Source organism: Telopea speciosissima, chromosome 1, assembly GCF_018873765.1.
Source record: "Telopea speciosissima isolate NSW1024214 ecotype Mountain lineage chromosome 1, Tspe_v1, whole genome shotgun sequence".
Taxonomy (NCBI): domain Eukaryota; kingdom Viridiplantae; phylum Streptophyta; class Magnoliopsida; order Proteales; family Proteaceae; genus Telopea; species Telopea speciosissima.
This window is the reverse complement of record NC_057916.1, coordinates 13,129,153-13,145,725: the sequence shown is the minus strand read 5'-3', so window position 1 is coordinate 13,145,725 and position 16,573 is coordinate 13,129,153. Positions and strand designations below refer to the sequence as shown.

Here is a 16,573-nt window from a genome sequence, read left to right as displayed (position 1 = left end):
AGAAAGAGAGAGAGTGTTGTAGTATCCTCACTTTAGTGTCTCAGAGAATCGTTTTCCTTGCTTTTTTTTTTAGGGAAAAAGATCTCTGTCCGGGAGTATGGTCTACGCCTGCACTCCCATAAGTCTATCTCTCTCCTCCCATGTAAAAAGACACCTCTACCCCCTTGTTTTAAGGAGGAGAGAGAGACACATGGGAGTGCTGGCGTAGACCGCACTTCCGGATAGAAAACTGCTTCCCTTTTTTTTAATATGGTAAAGTGGTCGACTGCTCTTTTGCTGATGCCCCGTGGCCTCGATTCTTTAAGTGATTACAACACTAGTTAGTTTATTAGATTTAACTTCATTCGTCTGGTCAATCACTTCGATCCAGCCTATACGGTGAGGAAGGTAGCCACACCATCACTTTAGTGTTTTAGAGTACGGATTTACTATTTTACTCAACTCAGTTTCTAAGTGAACCAGCTTTATGTTTTTGAAAAAATGACTAAACTTGACAAGTTTGTAATGATTGGGTGAAAATAACGAGTCTTGTTATTTTTTTACCTTGGCCTACTAGTCTACATGATTCTTAACCAGGTTTTCTAAAATTTTCTCTGATTCGGACGACTCGCCTAGTCAAACCCAGTTTTCCAACTATGCTTAAAAGTTTTAAAAAAAAATTAGTTTTTAACCTAAACATTGAAGTTGTTAATGTCCCTTTTCTTCAGTATGTACATAAATAGTAAGACCGAGTTTTCTTTCCCATTCATCAAGGTGGGTTCAGATGTGCGCAGGTATATCGAAGGGTACTTTGTAAAACATATTAAAATATAGGGCAAGAGAACGCCAACCGGTCGCGCGCCTAGTGTGGTTCTCACGCTTTAGATACATAAATCGTCTTGTCGTCTAGAAATGATTGCCTTGCCCGCATGAAAAGGCAGAAATCCCATTGGGACAAGGCAATCATTTCTAGGCGACAGGACGGTTTCTGTGTTTAGGTGTGGGAGCCATGCTAGGTGCACGACCGGTTAGCATTTTTTCTCCCTAAAGCCTAATAGGAACTTGTGAACCCTAAGATGGTGGCTGAATGTTCACCCGATAGTGGAGGAAAACGTTGTCCTATGTGTTTTTTTTAGCCATGTAAATATGTAAGGTAGGTTTGGTTGCCTGTTCTTTCATGAGGTAATTGATAAATCTATATTTTACCAAAAAAAGAGATTGGGTTGCAGACTTGCAGGTGCTTTGTGCGACCCAATTCCCCCTGTGCTTGTAATAGGGGGTGTAATGACCATCCTACCCCTGCCCAAACACTCTGCCCGGGTGGAGTCCACCCCCTTAGTACAGTCACTGGGGGAATTGGGCCAGGCAAGGAATTGGAGGAGATAATTTTCGATGCTTTGTCCCCCAAAAAGACACGATGACTCTTTGCGGCACCGACACGGTAAAAAATTTGACGTCAAAAGTCCCATGAAGCTTTTTCATGTTTCAGATCTTTCGGTTCGTCAGCTTATTTATAAAAGACATGGGGACAAACAAGGAAAATTATCTCCTCCAGTACCTTGCCCGGCCCAGTTCCCCCAGTGCTTGATAAGGCCCCACCCGGGCAGACTGTTCGGGCAGGGGTAGGGTGATCATTGCGCCCACTGGGAATTGGGCTGGGCAGGGTAATGGAAGGGACAAAAATCCGGACAAACGATATCAGTCGCGCGCTACTCATAAGCTTCCAACTTAAAATTACCTTGCAGACTTCAGGTTCTTATAACTTCGTCTTCCGATGATAGTCTTCCCTAGTCTTCCCTTTGTTACTTCCATGACTGAAGAGCAGAATTGAGTCCTACTTCGTTTTCAATCACGAATATACTACCCATCAAATCTTCTAAGAAGCAAAAACCACCGGGAAAGTGAAAGAGCTCAAAACACAAACAAGCTCTTCTTATTTCCTTAAAACCCTAAAACAGCTAGTAAATCTATTATTTATTCTTGTCGGAATTGCCATAGCCTCGAGCTATTTCATAGTCCAATCCACAATGATCGTTGGCACAAGCGATGATGGGAACCGAAGAAATGCTTATTTCGGTGTTAACGAGGTAAGCTGCATATACTGGTATAGTATTCTTTTAGCTATTCTATAATTTTTTATTTTGTTTTCCTCCTATGTGTCTTTACTGCAAACCCTAATGTGGTTCTAAAATTAAACTACAAATTACCAACATAAATGCAGCCATAACCAAAAAAAAAAAAAGCATGAATCACGCAACCAGTTAGGCAAACACACACTCCTCCTAACAAGGGGTGGGGGCAGCAATGGGTGGGGTCAGTGTGGTAGCAAAGGGGTGGGGGTGAGTGTGTGCTCACGGTTACAGCAAGGGGAAGGGGAGTGTGTAGTGTTGTGTGTGCAGAGTCGTAGAGTGTGTGTGTGTGCTCAGGTAGAAGGGAAAGGGTTGGGGTGAGTGTGTGCTCACAGCCACAGCAAGTGGAAGGGAAGTGTGTAGTGTTGTGTGTGTGCGTGTGCTGAGGTAGCAGGGGAAGGGGTGGGTTGAATGTGTGATGTGTGCCCAAAGTGCAGGGGAAGGGGAGTTCAGGTGTGTGTGAGAAGAGAGATAGAATGGAGAGTATAGAATGACTTACAGTGGTTGGAAATGGGTGGGGGAGAGAAGCTCCTCAGGTTGCAGGGGAAGGGATGGGGCGAGTGTATGCTGGTTTTGAAGTCTCCAACGATAAGAAAAGATTTAGGAATAGGTTTTTTATGTTTTTAGTATAAAGGGTATATTGGTCAAAGGAATTTCATATGTTAACACCGTTCAAAAAGGGGTAACGGTTGATATTATGGTAGTTAGTGGGTATGCCTTAAAATATAGGTAGACATCAGGGGGTGGCGCTAAGAAAATTTTATAATGGAACCTACCACCATGTCATATAGCGTAGTATGTGGTTGAATAAAGCGATGGATGAGTAAAATTTGCGACCTTTATGGTTTGCTATGATCTGATTATGTAAGGAAGATCCTCCATTGTTTACTTGTCTTAGAAGTCCTTTATCTGCTAGCCTTTTCACTTCCTAAACGGATGTTTTGACATTTGGAAAATGCTCCACACACAACTATTCTGCAAAATTGATTGAGAATATAAAAAGGGTAATCAGAGGTTTTTCTATTGCTGGTCACATTACCAATTTTCTAAATACATATGGACCACGTATGTGTATTGACGATGGACGTGTGGTCAACAATTTTTTTACCCAGGTTTGTTCTTTCTTTGACAGTTCTTTTGTCAGGCATGGATAATATGATGAATTCTGAAATTAGGATAGTTACACATTCTATTGTCGAGAAGTTTTTCCAACTGTCATACCTTGCAGTTCCTTTGTAAACTACCATTGAGATTTTATGGAGAAGGGAGTAACAAACGAAGTTCCCAATATATTTCTGAACTGGTAATCCTCAAATTTATCTTATTAAATGTTTATTTTATGCATGCTATTTTTTCCCATTGGGATTGATGGGATCGTTCTTTGTTAATATCAGTTATGCATGTTATCTTTCTTTTGCGACTTTGATATTACCAATTATCTCATTAAGGATACTTGTAAATCTTTTATGATGATCCTAAATAGAGAGGTGGGAAACATGGTATAATTTTCTCTCAGTTGAAAAAATACTTATTTTTAATAATGCTTAAGTAGGGGAATAGATGGCAGCTTCATTCTTTTGCTCCTCTTTGCCATGACAACTTCTATTTTTTTTTTTCTTCCTTTTATGGACGGGGCAGTGCATCAACCAGTTGCCCTTTTTGGTAAATAGTATGCATTTCTGACTACTTAAGAGATCAAAACCTTACAGATATCATTTTTTTTTAAAATTTGGACATGTAGAGCATGTGCATGTAACTTAAAAGGTTCATATTAGTGACTAAATATTTTGTGCTTTTCCGTCCAATTAGAAATTGAATGTTCACAACTGCTATTTTTTATGGGTGGTTGTTTCTTTCTGGATCTCATCACATGTTTCTATTCAATGTCAAAATGTTGCAGCAATATGATAGACTATTGCAATTCTCTCTCTCTCTCTCTCTCTTTCCCCCCATCAGGATTTTGTGGACTTTTTAAAATTTTCATGATACAAAATAGCATGCTAAGGTTTCTCGTTGTAGGTTGATGACCTGTTGGCATTAATAGAAGGCGGACACATTGGACCATCCAGTTTGGGTAACCTGGGTGAATTCACCTTATGAAAGCTTGCTGAGGTTGGTGGTTTTTTTGTTTATATAATGGTAAATATTGTTTAACTACAAGTTTCATTTGCAATCAATAAAGTTAACTGTCAATACAAGTTGTCAAGGAGACAATCGCCCATAGTGATGATCCACATGAAGGGAAATCAGATATATCCAAAGATAAGGAGCTGCTGAACCAACTGAGACGAAATCTTCGTCAAATGGTTGCTGATCTCTCTCTCTCTCTTTCCCCCCATCAGGATTTTGTGGACTTTTTAAAATTTTCATGATATAGAAAAGCAGGCTAAGGTTTCTCGTTGTAGGTTGATGACCTGTTGGCACTAATAGAAGGCGAACACATTGGACCATCCAGTTTGGGTAACCTGGGTGAATTCACTTTATTAAAGCTTGCTGAGGTAGGTGGTTTTTTTGTTTATATAATGGTAAATATTGCTTAACTACAAGTTTCATTTGCAATCAATAAAGTTAACTGTCCATGCAGGTTGTCAAGGAGACAATCGCCCATAGTGATGATCCACATGAAGAGAAATCAAATATATCCAAAGATAAGGAGCTGCTGAACCCATTGAGACACACCTAGAAACAGGCACATTTTGACTAGTTAAGGCCTTGATATTGGCCTTTTGCGGTCCTCCTCCTCTGCGTAGGCTGGAGGATCGCCCCCCCCCCCATTCTTCCTTCTTTCTTTCTTTCTCCCCCCTGTTTTCCCCTCTTGTACATTGGTTCTTCAGTCCTTTCTTTCCTGCCTCCCCTTGGGGCTCGGTAATAAAATTATTTACCCAAAAAAAAGGAGCTGTTGAACCCATTGAGACGAGATCTTTGTCAAATGGTTGTTGATTTCCAAGATCATATCATTTAGGAAGCTGATGAAGATACTTTGATGCAGCTGACAGAAGCAACCTCCGAGCAGACTCTTTTCTTGGAGAAGGTTAACGAAACAGTGGATACCATCATGAAAAGAGTAGAGAAAGAATTGAGTAGATTTGAACAAGAACGTATAAGAGGTAGGTATGGTCTCCGTCCTCTTGTAAACTATTTGTACCTTTTTGTACTTGTGAACATAGTCCTCTGCATAATTTGGATGTATACCTACATTAGAAACATCTGTTCCCGAAGACGAGGTTTGCCAACTGTGACAAACCCCTATCTGCAAATCAGATTTCCCAGTGCCAATTTTAATTGGACCATATGAGAGAGAGAGAGAGAGAGAGAGAGAGAGAGAGTCCCATCTAAAAACAAGATCACTATGCTCTTGAGAAAAAAAACTGAGTTTATCTAAGAAGTTTATTCCACCTCATTCTCTCTCTCTCTCTCTCTCTCTCTCTCTCTCTCTGATCATATGGTCCAATTAAAATTGACACTGGGAAATCTGATTTCCGGATAGGGGTTTGTCACAGTTGGCAAACCGCGTCTTTAGGAACAAATGTTTCTAATGTAGCATCCAAATCATGCAGAAGACTATGTTCACAAGTACAAACGGAGACCATACCTACCTCTTGTACGTTCTTGTTCAAATCTACTCAGTTCTTTCTCTACTCTTTTCATGATGGTATCCATTGTTTCCTTAAGCTTCTCCAAGAAAAGAGTCTGCTGGGAGGTTGCTTCTGTCAGCTGCATCAAAGTATCTTCATCAGCTTCCTTAATGATATGATCTTGAAAATCAGTAACCATTTGACGAAGATCTCGTCTCAATGGGTTCAGCAGCTCCTTATCTTTGGATATATCTGATTTCTTTTCATGTGGATCATCACTATGGGCGATTGTTTTCTTGACAGCCTGTATTGACAGTTGACTTTATTGATTGCAAATGAAACTTGTAGTTAAGCAATATTTACCATTATATAAACAAAAAACCCACCTACCTTAGCAAGTTTTAATAAGGTGAATTCACCCAGGTTACCCAAACTGGATGGTCCAATGTGTTCGCCTTCTATTAGTGCCAACAGGTCATCAACCTACAACGAGAAACCTTATCCTGCTATTCTGTATCATGAAAATTTTAAGAAGTCCACAAAATCTTGATGGGGGGAAAGAGAGAGAGAGAGATTAGCAACCATTGGCATTGTTTTTATCAAGGTTTGAAAAGTGAATATCGGATTGACTGGGTCAACCAATTCGGATCAAAACCACCCGAGGCATATCCCATTCCAAAATCTTGGGTTAGGGCAACTTTGGGTCAATTTTGACCAATTCCTAAGTTCAATCCTAATCAATTCCAATCTAGGATAGGATCAGAATTACTTGGGACCCATTCGGATCCCAAATCTGGGTTTTTAAACCCCGATTTTCATAGATACTAAAACTAACATTAGTGTCTTTCAATTTAAGTGGTGTTTTCATAAAACTTAAAACTAACATTACATATTGTAAGAAAATATAGATGAAGAAAACCAGAATCGAGATGGAGGAAGAAGAGAGAAAGAGAAGAAGATGAGGAAGAGGAGAGAACAGTTCAACTTATCAGTCTCCCTCATAATGCTTGTATTTATAATCTCAAATTACAATAGAAAGGGGAACTCCTAATCAGATTAGGACTTCCTAATCATGATAGGATTCCAAGTTACAATAGGAAATGAATTAGAACTCACAACTCAAACTGAAACTAAGACTAACAACTCACAGTAGAATTAGGACTTGACATAATTAGAAACTAGGACTCCAACTAGGACTAGGAAAATAGAAGATACACATATCAACCAAATCACTGTTCACGTGAACAGTGTCACATGAACGGTATTTCAACACTCTCCCTCAAGCTGGATTATACAAATAAGTAAAGAAAGAAGATCCAGCTTGAACTAAAAGGAAAAAAAAAAAAGAACTCCATAATAATGCAAACACTCCCCCTCAAATTGGCGCATACAAGGTATTAATGCCCAACTTGAACAAAATGAGAAGAAATTAAGTTGCAGCAGAATCCAGCTTGACAGATGAATGTAGCTCCCAAATAGACCTTCAAGAACTTGAAAAATAGATCTTCAAAACTTGGGCAGACTTGATCAGCAAACCGGGATTGGGATGTCTTCCAAAAAAGGCAGCTTTCACCAATCTTCTTTTGCTGTCTAGTGATGAATCTCTGTAGAACCTCATATAGGCAGGCAATAACCAAACATCTTTAATACTTTAATACCAATCTCCCCCTTACAGCAAACTCAACCCAATAATGAAGGATACCCAATAGCAATGGTGGAAACACTGATCTTCTATGTTTTGCACCAAGTGTTCCTGCAAGTTCTACTTTCTGCAATGGCTGCAGGTATACTGTACATAATCCCCCCCTCACATGTAGTAGTACACGTAGACAGAAAATGGAGATGATGTAAGAAACAGTGCAAAAGTATAATATTCTAGAATTTTTCAAAAGGTGCTAAGGATAATGGAAAGAGAAGAAATGACAAATTAAAGAATACCATTAACTTCCAAAGGGGTTATGGGTATGTGCCAAATGTATGGGATATGAAGGGAATTAGAATTATTGAAAGGGAATGGTGTGAAAAAAAAAAGGATGGCATGGCTGTAAGTTGGTGGAAATCCACTTTTAAATACAATCCAAGCCAAAGGGCAAACTAATAATAAACCAAAATTTTCAAGGGTCAAATGGGTAGTCAAATAGGAGAATGTATTAAAAAGGTAATGGCAGTTCTGTAAATAATCAGAATTTTGCAAGGGTCCTTTGATAAATAAGAAAGTAATGGGTCATGTAGGGAATTAGATTTATAAATGGGGGACAGACTTGGAAGGGAAAATAAGTAAATACTATGAAGTAATTGAAGGCAAAACTAAGGGCAAAAGTGGGGGCAATAATGGGATTCAAAAAACATAATAATAAAGACACCACGTCTGTGGTTGTCTTCAACCTTCAGAGCCTGAGAGGGTAAAGTGAACAGAGAAGCAGCACCGTGGGGGAGAAAAGGGGCATGATGTTGTTTTCTCTCTTCGATCAACAAACATAGATAATCACACCAGATTTGAAATCCATATTTAAAATCAGATTCGAAGGAGCAGCAGATATCAACATCTTACTAAAGCAACGCAGAAGAATCACCACCACTCCAAGAATCAGCTTACTATTTGTGGATTCTAAGAGAAATAAATCAATTCAAACAAATCTCCAGCATCTGGTTTGAAACCAAGAGCAGCAGTGACACTGGTTAGCTGAGCTTCGATCAAACAATTTTCATTGATCAATTCCCAACAAATTTCAGACAGAATTTGAACAGAAAATCAGCACATCAATAGCAACCAGAAAACCAGCAAACCGATTTCAAGTCTTCAACCCATGAGCAATAAATCAGCAAATAAATTAGCAGCGGAATCGATTCAGGTATTGATCAATCGATAACAATATCAGCAATACTCGAGAGCAAAGAAGGGATCCCAGTCTCCTTCGATAATTGCATCACAGAGCACAAACCAAATAGCAGCAGAAAATAAATCTTGCGCTGTCGGAAGAATAGAACCCACGAGAGGGGTTTCAGTTGCAGTCTTCAACAACCGAAGCACACTAGTAATATGATAAGAAAACCTTTTAAAAATAAAAATAAATAAATAAATAAATAAAAAAAGACTTGCAGAGATCTTCCTTCTCCTTAAACTTACAAATTTTTTCTTCTTCTTCTTCATAGCTTTGATACCATGTAAGAGAATATAGATGAAGAAAACCAGAACCGAGAATGGAGGAAGAAGAGAGAAAGAGAAGAAGATGAGGAAGAGGAGAGAACAATTCAACTTATCAGTCTCCCTCATAATGCTTGTATTTATAATCTTAAATTACAATAGAGAGGGATTAGGAGTTCCTAATCATGATAGGATTCCAAGTTACAGTAGGAAAAGAATTAGAATTAACAACTCAAACTGAAACTAAGACTAACAACTCACAATAGAATTAGGACTTGACATAATTAGTAACTAGGACTCCAACTAGGACTAGGAAAATAAAAGATACACATATCAACCAAATCACTGTTCACGTGAACAGTGTCACATGAACAGTACTTCAACACATATTTACATTGGTAGGAAAATGTTTGGTCACTAGATTATCATCCCAATTGCCCAGCCCAATTTCTAACTTATTGAGCCAGGACTGGCAAATGGCAATGAAAAAAATTGGATTTTAAGCCATCCCTGATCAGGTATGAAAAAGAGTAACCAAAATCCAAAAATCAAATTTCTGAGGGATAAGGCTCTTAATATAAAGTTGCACTCTCATTTTGGTTTTATTTGTTTATATATATTGTTTGTTTGGGTTCTTAATTCTTAAATGTCTTATTTGTTCCTGAATTATAAGACTGAAACTGAACCCACTGTCTGAGTAAGCCATTGCTGAATACTTGACCGTTGCTTTGTCCCATATTATTTTGAATCCCAGATTTAGAGTTCTTCAATTTTGTCTGACACCTTAGTGTATGACTACTGATCAGGGAGGGAGAGAGAGAGATGGGGCAAGCATATATTGTTCCATAAAGAACTGCCCATCCCACCATTGGCCAAAAATAATAGCTGAAATTAAACAGTGACAAGCACAGGACACTATTATTTAACGAGGATGGTAAACCGTTTTCTTTATTAGGGTAAGGTACCAAATGGGTTGCCAACTTACTAGAATTGAATATTAAAAATAGGGATATTTATGTCTATCATTCTTAGGGTTTCAAACAATTACGTCTATCACCCTTGAAATTTCATCTATTTTATAAATTTTCCCTGTATTTTAAAAAATTCTTACAAATGTACCCTTACCGGTAGATAAGAACAGTTAAGTGATGATGTCATCACTCAAATATTAACTAAATGCCCGTAATACCCTTAGTGAATGTATTTTTCCATATTTATCCTATTTTATGACAATTTTAACCTCACTAAACCTCTTCTTCCTCCTCCTGTTTAAATGTGGAAAATTATCACCTCCAGTTTGCTGACCGGCCCAGTTCCCCAGTTCCTCTAATAAGGGGATGGTGGACCCCACCCGGGCAGGGTGTTTGGGCATGGGTAGAGAGGTCATTTCAGCCCCCCCTTTGTTAGAAGAACTGGGGAACTGGGCCGGTCAGCAAACTAGAGGTGATAAAGATCCTTAAATGTTAACTCACCAACACCACTCTACCCTCCTCTCTCTCCGTGCAACCCGTCCTCTCCGCTGCAACATCTCTCTCCCAAATCTACCGTCTTGCAACCCCGCCCCACCACCTCTGTCCTTTATCCCAACCCACTCCCTCGCAACATCTTACGGGATGGATCATTCTTATGCTGGATTTCTGTATACTATACATCTTCCATTATCAATTATAGTTGGAAAAAAATGGGTTCATGAGCTATAAACGAGTTCAACATCTGGGCCCAAAACGGTCCCAACCAAAAAGAGCACAAGCAGGAACAACTAACCAGGAACCAGAGATTCCATCCACCAGTTCATTAATTCGATTACCAGTGATGCATCCAGTGTTCCTAATATTCTCAGCAACCTCCAAATCAATGGCTTCCAAGGCAGCCAATGCATTGCTCTGTATCTGGATTGGGCCCCTGTACTTCCCTTCACCTTTAATAGCACTTACATCCTTCTCATACACCATGATATCAAAACCTTTCCTCTCAGCAGCCAGAGCAAAAACAAGCCCACCAATTCCACCCCCTGCCACAAGGATACGAAGCTTCTTCTTCTTCTGAAGAGGCCTGTCCCCACTGCCTTCTCCAGTCTGAGTAGATGTGGTCGTTTCAGGGGCTTCCAGGATAGCCCTCACCATAGTCCTTCTCTTTCTTTGTTCAAGAGCTTTACTTCTGAAGCCATTGTAGTGTATAGAAGGCAAGAACTCTACAGAGAAATCTTTGGAAAAAGGAATTGGGAAGTGGGTTCTTGAGAATGTGTTTGAGGGGTGAAGAGACCTGTAAAAAACTGTTGAAGAAGCCATCGCTATTCAGCAATTACAATTTCAGAATCAAGTATTAGTATATGAGCTTAAGAAGGCTAGGCTGATTGAGTTTTTTCTTTTCTTCTTGAGTTTTCCAAGTGCAGAGAGAGAGAGAGAGAGAGAGAGAGAGAGAGAGAGAGAGAGAGAGGTGGAGCTTCTAAAATTTACAGCCAATCCATGAATTTCTCCTCTGCATTGGTGTGGAGAAATCTTGCAATTACAGCCAATCCATGAATTTCTCCTCTGCATTGGTGTGGAGAAATCTTGCAAGACAATGATGGTCTATGCACAGTGCCACAGGTCAAACCGTTACTAAAACTGGTTATCTGTTGAAGACTTATACCTGGAAAAAAAAAGATGGTCATCTGGTAAGACAGAAGACATTGAAAAGTTTTTACCAAAAAAGAAAAGGACACTGAACTGAACTGACTGAAGAGAAGAGGGATTTGTATTCTGTAGTACTGATGAGTTTACAATTAGCCATTAAACGGTTGGAAAAACGGTAGTGGTGGTCGAAGGGGAGGGGGTGGTTACGGTGGTGGTGAGTAGAAATAAGCGTAGAAGAAGAAGAAGAGGACAAGGGCAAAATTGTCATTTTTTTTTAAATTAACAGAGTTAGTATTTAGTATATATAATGTCTTCAGAAGGACGACAAAGTTAATCAAGTCAGCCTTACCAGCCAGGATAATCATGGCCAATGACCATATTTTCTTCCTCCTACTATCTCTACATGCAATAGCTGCTTCTGCACAATCATGTGAGAATTTCTGGGTGACTATCACCATTTCCTCCCAACTCCCATTCTTTCTTTTAGTTTATTGATTTACTCTTCCTCTGTTTCTGCAACTTGTAGTGTTCCTAAGCTTAGATTGTGGTAGCAGTAGCAGCAGTGTTTACACCGACGCGATTGGTATCACCTGGACAGGTGACGATTCCTACATCAACACAGGTGAGAACAAAGTGGTGCAAACGCCTAATTCTGTCTCTGAAGTGATGAACACTCTTAGGGTATTCTCAACTCGGAAGAAGAATTGTTACTCAATCCCCTTCACCAAGGGAACAAAAGCTCTTGTTCGTGCAAGCTTTTACTATGGCAACTATGACAAGAAGTCATCTCCCCCTACCTTTGCTATACTATTGGATGGAAACCGTTGGGCAACCGTGAAAACTTCCATCGGTATTGATTTGCATTATGTTGAAGCCGTATTTGTTGAAAGGAGTGATTCCATAAGCGTTTGCTTAGCTCAAACACACCCCAATCAGCTTCCCTTCATATCATCACTTGAAGTCAGGACTTTGGAATCTACACTGTATCCCTTTCTAGACTCAAATTATGCTCTCTTCTTAAGAAGAAGAGCTGCTCATGGTACAAATTGAAGTATGAGTATAAGGTATCCCTTTATATATAGAGAGAGAGAGAATCAAATTATACCCTTATAGTCCTTGAATCTTATTCTAAGGTAGAACATTGATCCATTAATGGTTTTTGACAGGTACCCAGATGACCTATATGATCGAATTTGGTTTCCAGCAAGAAGAGACAATAGATTAATGACTGTTTCAAGTACTGCCTTGGCGATCAGCACAGCTAACACCCCAGACAACCCTCCATCTATTGTGCTTCAAAATGGAATAATTACAATTAATACATCTGGTTACATAATCATAGGCACTAATCTTCCAAAAAAAGGATGTCCCTGTGTACATGAACTTGTATTTCTCAAATGTGGCTCAGAAAGATTCAACCCAGCTAAGATCGTTCAATCTCTACGAAGATTATACACGAATCACCACTAGACCCATAAAACCACAATAAGCAGCAGTTACAGAGGTGTCCATCTACAACATCAATGCTTCCTCTAGTAATATATTTTCTTTGATGCCCACATCTTATTCTACACTTCCCATATTGATGAATACAATAGAGGTCTTTAGAATTGCAGGTCCACTCACAAATGGAACCAACAATGCTGATGGTATAGGAACTAACTCATTGTGTATTTTTTGTTTCAAATATTTTACAAAATCTAAATCTAGAAACCTAATGTATTATAAAGCATTTCTTGCTCTCTTTGTACTTGATGCAGTGGAACAATTGAGTTTATTACAAACCCAATTCTCTGTGCTGGCTGGATGGAGTGGTGATCCTTGCCTCCCATCACCATATACCTGGGACTGGATTGCTTACACCTCTGATGCCACGCCTCGCATTACAGCACTGTAAATCCTCTATTCTTCTTCATATTCCCTTATTTATATGGATTTATACATTGACATGCATAAAAATAGCTTAAATGTTTGAAATGACCTGCATGCAGGTATCTCAGTGGCTATGGGCTCTCTGGAACACTTCCGGATTTTAGCTCCATGGTTGCTCTTCAAACCATGTGAGTGGAATTATTTACTATTGGAACACTTCAGAAATACATTTTGATGAGTTAAAAAAACAATTGTATGTTCTTGAGGTTATTAATTTGATATTTTAATCCCTGTTCATTATGGTTCCAACTCATCGTCTACAGAGATTTACACAATAACAGCTGAACGGGAGATATTCCTGCTTTCCTAGGCAATCTCCCCAACCTTCAAGATTTGTTAAGTTTATTATTTCTTCCACCCATACCTTCTCTAATTATAAAACACAATATTCCTCATACGTATCTCAGAATGTCTAATATACATTACTCATCTCTCTCTCTCTCTCTCTCTCTGAAGGAACCTGACCTCAGTGGAAGCGAACCTCACGAATAATGACCTCAGTGGAAATTAGAAGTACTTAATTGATTAATATTCATTTGTTTCTATATATATATATCTGTTGTAGTGTCTCTGGCAAGAAATTCTGCACCACCGACTGCGTACCTACTCTTCAGCGCAGCAAGTTACCAATAGTACTAGGAGTCTCACTGTCCCAAGCAAGGATCGTTACTCCCATATTACAGATCTGAATGGAATGCTGGATGCACTCCCTTTCAAATTTACTCTTCTCAAACATTGAAATCGTCAACTGTAATGTATCATTATTTTTTCAATTTAATATAAAATACAATAGCTGTCGATGGTTTTTTAACTCTTCAAAGTCAAAGTCAACACTTAATTTAAAATTTTGACTACATCTTATCAGCTTGCAAAACTTGGAAAACGCCACCAAACGACCACCACCCAATTGCAGGAGACTACTATAATATTTTCCTTGAATTAGGAAAACTTTAACTAGTTTCCCCTGGTGGGCTTCACACGAAGCTATTAATCAGTCCCAAGGAAAGCAAACCGTTGATTTTACCTTGTGGGAAAAGGTTCTCTGAACCGTTGGGTGATGTAAAGAAGATGCTTAGTGATGTAGCCAAGATTTCTGACAAATTTTTGGATCGGATGGATCCGGAAGTCGACTCAATCAGAAAAAAATATTAATTTGTCGGCTCAATTTTTTAGGGTCAAAATTTTTGTTGTTAGAATGGAATTATGGGAGTCATAATATTTTTTAAAAAATTGCATTTTGCGTGTGTTTAGGAAAATAATTATGTTCCTACATTATTTCGTTTAATGTGTTTTTTCGATTCCCTTTGCCTTTGTAATCCAACTTTCTTATATTAAGATAATTTTAAATGAAATAAAGATATCTTAGAATTTATGAACCAAATCAGTTTGTTTGCTCTTCTTCCTCCTTGGAATTAAGGTTTTTTTTCCTCTACTTTGAAGATTTGAGGATTTGGGTGCTAGAACGAGATCTAACCAGCCGTCCATACTTCTTTCTGTGTCAATTGGGGCAAATTATGCTAGCACTTCTATGCCGCTTGCTCAGAAAAACTTATCCCTTTAATTTTTTTCCTGTAATATTTTCTTTTGTTTTCTAAAAAGTCCTACTGTACGTAGTATCATCGGCATTAAAATATGATCCAACTTACTTTCAAATAATAATAATATAAAAAAAGAACGGAACCAAGTTCACAAAATGACATACGCTTGTATTTACAACTTGGAATTTATTTGAATCTGGAATTGGAAAGTTTTTATTGCATGCTATTTTATGATTTTTCCTTTTAGTTTTTGTATTTGGACGAAATATATCTTCATCGTGTATTTCAGTTTAATGGGTTATTTTCTCTTCATTGATTTTCCCTCATAACACCAAAACACGCCGCCGATGTGCGTGCCTATCTCCGCCTTTGTGCGTGTAGTTACTTCAATCTTCTACCACTTCCTTCTCCATCAAGCTTGACGGCAGCCCTTTTGAATATTTCTCCGCGTCTAGGGGTATTAGACAAGGTTGTCCTCTTAGTCCCTACCTTTTCCTGGTGGTCATGGAGGTGCTATCCCGACTTTTGTCCACTTACCGAGATTTAAATTTGTTTAAAGGGATAAAGATTTCTAGATAACTCTGGAAATTTCCCACCTTTTATTTGCTGATGATCTCTTTATTTTTTGTCGTGCTTCCTCTGAAGACCTGATGACTATCAAAGCCGTTCTGGATCTCTTTTCTGACTTGTCTAGCCAACAAATTAATCTCTCAAAGAGCAGTATCCATTTTAATAAAAATGTTTCTCATGATTCCGAAAGGGTCCTTTGCTCTTTGATAGGAATCAAGGAAATGAAAATGGATTCCAATTATCTGGGCACTAATCTGTTTCATGGCAGGTCCAAGGTTAAGGAATTAGATGGTGTCATTGATCGAATACAGGGTAAACTTGCTTCTTGGAAGATATCCAATTTATCTTTCGCTGGGCGAGGGGTGCTTATAAAAGCTGTGTTGGCATCATCTCCATCCTATTTGATTAATTTTTTTAAATTTCCTTTAAGGATTTGTCACAAGATTGACTCTCTTTGTGCTAATTTCTGGTTGGGTCGTAAGTCTGGTGCGCAGAAGTGAAAACTCTCACTTATTTCTTGGGAGCGTATGTGTGTCCCCAAATCTAAGGGAGGACTTGGGTTTCGTAAGGCTGAGGTCCATAATAAGGCCTTGCTGTTGAAACTTGGCTGGCGTCTAATTACGGAACCTGAGTCTTTGTGGAGTCAGGTGCTTAAAGCCAAATACTTTCCCAAGGTGTCCCTATTCGACCCTGCTACCAGGAACAGGAAGGGATCTTGGACCTGGAATAGTATAACTACGATCCTTCCAACTCTGGAACAAATGGTAATCAAGAAGATTGGTAATGGTAATTCAACCTTCTTTTTGTATGATAGATGGATTCCCCCCTTGTCAGGTAATCTCTCTTTTTCTCTCTCATCGACACCGACCAGATTGGATAGACAACTCATGGTTAACTCCTTCCTTACTGGTGATGAATGGAACCTTAGTCGCCTTAACTCATATATTCCTCCCGCCATTGTTTCCCATATTCAATATCTTACTACCTCAAATTTAGAGGATAAGTGGTGGTGCCTAAAAGCAAAAAATGGTATTCTTACCACTAAAATTGCTGCAAAATTTCTTACATCTATTAAAGTTAGATGCTCTTC

The 16,573-nt window shown here is 38.8% G+C and overlaps 1 protein-coding gene across 1 annotated transcript; it reads left to right on the top strand.

Moving 5' to 3' along the window:
- The first annotated feature begins 11,806 nt into the window (after positions 1-11,806).
- On the top strand, positions 11,807-13,507 carry LOC122660297 (probable LRR receptor-like serine/threonine-protein kinase At1g05700). The gene is made up of 5 exons (XM_043855579.1): positions 11,807-11,873; positions 11,970-12,426; positions 12,610-12,680; positions 13,204-13,336; positions 13,435-13,507. Exons 1-5 carry the CDS (start codon positions 11,807-11,809, stop codon positions 13,505-13,507), a joined length of 801 nt encoding a protein of 266 aa, XP_043711514.1.
- The last annotated feature ends 3,066 nt before the right edge of the window (positions 13,508-16,573 follow it).